The following is a 6,000-nucleotide window of genomic DNA, read 5'->3' on the forward strand; positions in this document are numbered from 1 at the left end:
AAGCACCATCACATAAAGTTATTACATGAAATGTTTATGAATACATTGTCTGATGTCTGACACATTGAGTGCATTTACGTTGTTTATAATCAAATAACAACAGAAATCCAACTATCTTTGGGTTATTAAGTGCACGTAAATACATTTGTTGTTTTACAGTAATTATGTAATAATATTTTGGTCTAAAACATTTTTTAATTAATACATTTTAATCAATTTCTGGTTAAAGGACACATGAAGGGTGTTCCAAGGCAAAATAGTCCCATAAGAATTTTATTTATGACTATTTTATCATCATCAATATTGCATGTACAAACTAGTGGTTTTGTATAGTAAATAAAATTTCTATATTAGTATTGTAGTCAATGTGACGCCTGGTTCCCATCACCACCACTGTAAAGAAATCATTTTTTCTCAAACCACTCTGAATGACTTTGTTTACACCTCAAGTACTGAATTATTCAGAAAAAAAAATCTGTGGAATTCCCCTTTAGAGACTGCCAAACAGAAAGGCTCCACATCTAAACTCTCATTAAGATTTCTTTCAGTAATTGTAGTTCATTACAGTTAATTTTACCTTTCACATTATAGTTCTGACTTAGTTTTCATGTCTTTGAAGACTGTCATATTTACTATTTTCACAGTTAATAAGCACATTTGTTCACTTTAGTTTTTGTTTGAGTAATAGTTTTAATTAACTATGATAACCCTGAGGTGGTCTACAAGATTGGAAGTGGAACACATTACATTAGTTTGTAAAAGGATCCTGGATCCTGTTATATCCCTGTTGGTGAAAAAAAGGCTAAGGCATTCTTATGTTAGTAGCCGGTCTGGCTTCAGAGGGTCTATATAACTTATCTTTGATGGCCATTAGCTAGACTCTTGCTGGTCTAACATCATGTGCTTGACCAGCTGGATTAGCTAGCTTCATGAAACTGGTAGACCACTTACACCATCAAACAAAAACATACTCTATAAGACATACTACTCAAGCTTAGAACAAAGGGCATGACCAAGCTGCTTGAACTGATCAAGCAGTTTTTTTCAGCAGGGATGTGGTTAGTGATAAATTTATTTGGGTCCCTCTGCACGGGCAGACCACACTCACTAAACAGTAACAAGCCCAAACATCGTGTCATGCCTGAGACATTGTTTTACAATAGTTCTGAGAAAATGTTTCAGACTAAAACGTCTATATTACACCCTGTTTTAATGTAATCCACATCACAGAACTATTTCACATTATGAATGACCTTATTTTTACCTCAACAACTAAACTATGCAGACACGTTGGAAAAATGGTGGAATTACCCTTTAAAAGAAGATAATATTCCTGACTATTGGATTTGTTAGAAGAGTCATTTGAGGTTAAAAAAAAAGTTGACTGTAAAAGACACATGGCAATGGTAATATAAGCAAAGCTTATTTTACTTCTAATACAGAACATGATATCTATATCCACGCAGTGCAGCTGTCATACCCATTTGACTTTATTCAAGCATACTCCAGTGATTAGCACAGAGATGAAAGAGCTCTGCTGATATTTCACAGGGTTTTAGTACATAAACCGCATATTAACTTGATACAGGCTAAAGCCAGAATAAGGAATTTCTGAACAGGAGTGGCAGGCCTGCAGTGAATGTTCAAAAATGTTGAGACAGTCAGACACATTTCTGCATTCTTAAGTCAGAGCTAAGTCTGTGACTGCAAGAACCAGCATTAAACATAATTAGTTACATTTAAAGCATTCGATACTGTACATTTACCACATTTGTAAACAGGAGATTGACAGTGTGAATACACACAAACACACACACACACACACACACACACACAAACACACACACACACACTTTCTAAGCCACTTCTCCCTCAGGGTCGCGGGGGGGTGCTGGAGACTATCCCAGCAGTCATCGGGCGGACAGTGTGAATAGCGCTCCACAATAAAATAAAAACAGCTGCCCAAAAAGTACAATATTCATAACGTATAAACACCAAAGGAAATATACATAACATTAATGCAAACAAAATAGTTTTACCAGTCCCTGATTGTGGCTTTAATGAAAAGTGGTGTTCCTTTCACTTTCCACTGGACTGACTGATGATCTCAAACTGTGCTGCTTGCTCCACTGCTTTCAAATGGACCGTCTTGTACTTTGTCTTCATATCTTTCAGTAAGATTAGTGCCTCTTCATATTCGTTTCTGTATGTGTTTTTGCTTCTGATGACTTTGTCTGAATAGAGAAAGGGATAACAGGCATATTATATAATGCATTACTGCAGAAGTAAACAGCAGACTGGACACTGTAGCAGCAGTTAAACTGTGGGTCATGCAGCCAACTCAACCCATCACACACTAACTGGTGTTGCAGTAAGTGATGAGAAAATAGGAACAGCTGCAGTGCCAGCAGTATTCCGGTAAACAACCTACGTACATGGAGTTTCAACAGACTCCTTCTCTACTGATTGCAGCATATTTATTATTAGTATAATGTATGGCATCCTATGTTTTGTATGTACCTGCATTTCAATTTGAATTCATCTTTATTATGTTTTATTTTTATTCTAATGTAGTGTAATATACACTGTAAACAATGATGGAACTTTCCTAACTTCAAGGGCCCATATCCTAATACTTTCCTGTATTTTATTTTTCCCATGTGTGTTTTTTATGTACCAAAAATGGTCATAATTCATTTTTACATGACAATTTTCCAACCTCTTAGAATTAATCAGGCTGTCTGTTATTATGTCTCTAAGACTGATATAGGATTAAAGAGATCTGTTCTGGTTGGCTGTCCTGTATTGTGCCTCATAAAAAAAGCACTCTGAGCTGAAATGCTGCTTAGAACTTTAAATGAATCAATGGAGCTAAACTCCTGTAGAATAAATAGGTGGATATATGTAAATAAGCTGGTCATATGACAAATGACTTGAATTCAAGTGAATGACAAATGACAGCGAATTCAAAAAGGGCTGTTTTTGCATCATAATTTCCATAACTGGACTGTAAAGGGTGGGTAGTGAATGTTATTTCTTGAAACTATAACCATGTTTACATATTACTTCACATTTGTATTTAAAAATTTAGTTTTCCATGATATAGGCCTTTTAAAAAGCATTTCAAACAGAACAGTAATTTGCATTTTATATTTGTTCAGTTAACTCACAATCATTGAGGTTATTCGATTCTTTAAGTTATAATTTTGCATTATTTACAGTGTTACAATATAATACTGTAATATATTGTATGAATAGTTTAGCCCAGTAGTGGTGCAACGTGGCATGAGAGCATTCAACAACTGGAGACTTACTGACTCAGCAAAACACAAACAGGCAGGAGAAAAAAATAAATAATAAACAAAGATGCTTTGAATATGTGCAGGGGATTTGTTAGCTAATGCAACCCATTAGCTAACAAATCCCCTGCACATATTCAAAGCATCTTATGTCTTCAGCCTGATATAACATTTTTAAATGTTAGCATAGCCAGAATTCTACAGAATACCACTGTACTGTGCTGTATGGCCTGCATGAAAACACAGAGAGGCAGAGTGAAACTTACCTAGAGGGACTTCAAGAACTGTTTTACTCTCCTTTATTTCAGTGAGGATTTCTTTAACTTTCTCTCTTTTTAGGTTGTATGGTTTAACAGGAGGCATATTCCTTTTCTAGAAGAAGAAAGTCTGTCAGACAAAAACTCAAACCTGTAATAATTTTTTTTGTAAATTTGTCCAGTTTTTTTGGATATTTAGTCACATCCACTTCCACCTACTAATTAGAACTCCCCTAATCACACAGCAACTCCAGTGCCAGGAGAGCGAAGCCAAACACAAGCTTCCCCCGACTCATGTAAAGGCAGCCACAGCATCTTTTCAAACTACCGCTAACACAGTGTCACTGGACAGCTGAACACACTTGAAGGAGAATACTAGCTGCCATGTCAGCTAATAGACACCACTGGTGTCTTTTAGAGATCCCATTCTTAATCCATAGGGTTTAATATGATGGTGGGCCACCCTTTGCAGCTATAACAGCTTCAACTCTTCTGGAAAGGCTTTGTGCACTGGTGCGCAGTCATGTTGGAACAGGAAGGGGCCATCTACAAACTGTTTCCACAAAGATTGGAGCATAAAACTTTCCAAAATATCTTGGTCTACTGAACCATTAAGAGTTCCTTTCACTGGAATTAAGGGGCCGAGCCCAACTCCTGAAAAACAACCCCACACAATAATCCCCCCTCCACCAAACTTTACACTTGGCACAGTGTAGTCAGACAAGTACCGTTCTCCTGGCAACCGCCAAACCCAGAGTCATCCATCAGATTGCGAGATGAAGAAGCGCGATTCATCACTCCAGAGAACACATCTCCACTGCTCTAGAGTCCAGTGGCAGCGCTTTATACCACTGCTTTCGACGCTTTGCATGGCACTTGGTGATGTAAGGCTGCTTGGGTGCAGCTGCTCGGCCTTGGAAACTCATTCTATGAAGCTCTCTACGCACTATTCTTGAGCTGATCTGAAGGCCACATGAAGTTTGGAGGTCTGAAGTGACTGACACTGCAGAAAGTTGGCGACCTCTGCGCACTATGCGCCTCAGTATCCACTGACCCCGCTCTGTCATTTTACGTGGCTGAGTTGCTGTTGTTCCCAATCGCTTCCATTTTGTTATAATACCACTGACAGTTGACTGTGGAATATTTAGTAGCGAGGAAATTTCATGACTGGACTTGTTGCACACGTAGCATCCTGTAGCGGACCATGCTGGAATTCACTGAGCTCCTGAGAGCGACCCATTCTTTCACAAATGTTTGCAGAAGCAGTCTGCATGCCTAGGTGCTTGGTTTTAAACACTTATTGTCATGCAAATGACAGGAAGACCTGAGTTTGGATGGGTGAGTGAATACTTTTGGAAATATAATGTACTTTCCTCAATCCTAGTAATGTGAATGCACCCAATTTACATTCAAGAAACCTTTCAAGAAACACATGACTCTGCATGAACAGCACAACAGTGGAAAATAAACTTTAAATGTGGTCAGAAAATAAGCTGTAAATGTGGTCATCTTAAATTATTGTTGCACTCAGGAGATTATGTAATAATTGTGAAAAGGCTAGTACTGCGTGTGAGTCAGTAACCACAGCAATATGCAGAAAGGTGGTGCTGGGCATTCATGTGATAGAGGCCACATTCAGTTTTGCTCCCTTGCACTCTGTTGTGCTTTCTTGCCAGCATTTACCATCGTCTTACAGTGGCTCAATTATGTATTCTATTCATAAAACACAACTCTGTCTTCTGTAGCTTGGGCACTGGAACTGAAATGCTTCACAGTTGAGAGACTGGTTTACCATTGTTCTAATGACACTTTATTTTAGGAACCAACAACATTTTCATTTTCTAAACTAAAAACTCTCAATCCTTTTTATCTCCTGATTTTCTATGATGCTGTTAGTACAGCACACAAACTCAATCCAGTCATGACTGGAAAGTAAATAGAAAGAAAAGAGCAGGAAACATTTAGCCAGAACAAAACTGAAAGGCAAATATGACATGTTGATAGGACTGTAACGTAAAAGAAATGTGGACAAGACAGAAATGTACAAATGTAACTCATATCAGAGTTTATGATGGACTTTTATTCTGCTCCAGCCAAATCTCTGTCTTTGCCAAAACCACTCAAGATAAGAGCAAATCCCTTGAAGAAAATGGTACTTAGTCATGCCTTCTGGTTTCTCTATAACTGAAAACAAAGCAGCACTATCAAGAGCCTTAAGAGCCTCATTTGTTTTATTTCTTTTTCCCATCAGTCTGTCATGTAATATATTTTAATAGTCATCAAATGAACAGCCATAGTGTCATCAGAACAGGTGGACTGGTCCAGCAAAAACAGACCAATCCAAACAGACTAGAAAGGCAAAACACGACCAATGCCAGCCCAAATCTGTGGTGGAAAATAAAGTGGAACCTTGAAAGATTCAGGATTTGTTTCTTACCTGTTTT

At 37.8% G+C, this 6,000-nt stretch overlaps 1 protein-coding gene across 1 annotated transcript in view; it reads right to left on the reverse strand.

Moving 5' to 3' along the window:
* Positions 1-1,886: 1,886 nt before the first annotated feature.
* xrra1 (X-ray radiation resistance associated 1) overlaps positions 1,887-6,000 on the reverse strand; it is a 13,019-nt gene continuing 8,905 nt past the window's right edge. Inside the window, exons 16-18 of the mRNA XM_037545700.1 lie at positions 5,994-6,000; positions 3,566-3,671; positions 1,887-2,234 (exon numbers count right to left, since the gene is read on the reverse strand). The exon at positions 5,994-6,000 is cut by the window's right edge and continues 109 nt beyond it. Of these exons, the coding sequence (XP_037401597.1) occupies positions 2,080-2,234; positions 3,566-3,671; positions 5,994-6,000 (268 nt within the window). The 3' untranslated portion in view covers positions 1,887-2,079. The remainder of the gene's footprint in view (positions 2,235-3,565; positions 3,672-5,993) is intronic.

The sequence above is a fragment of the Pygocentrus nattereri genome, chromosome 16 (genome assembly GCF_015220715.1).
Source record: "Pygocentrus nattereri isolate fPygNat1 chromosome 16, fPygNat1.pri, whole genome shotgun sequence".
NCBI classification, from domain to species: domain Eukaryota; kingdom Metazoa; phylum Chordata; class Actinopteri; order Characiformes; family Serrasalmidae; genus Pygocentrus; species Pygocentrus nattereri.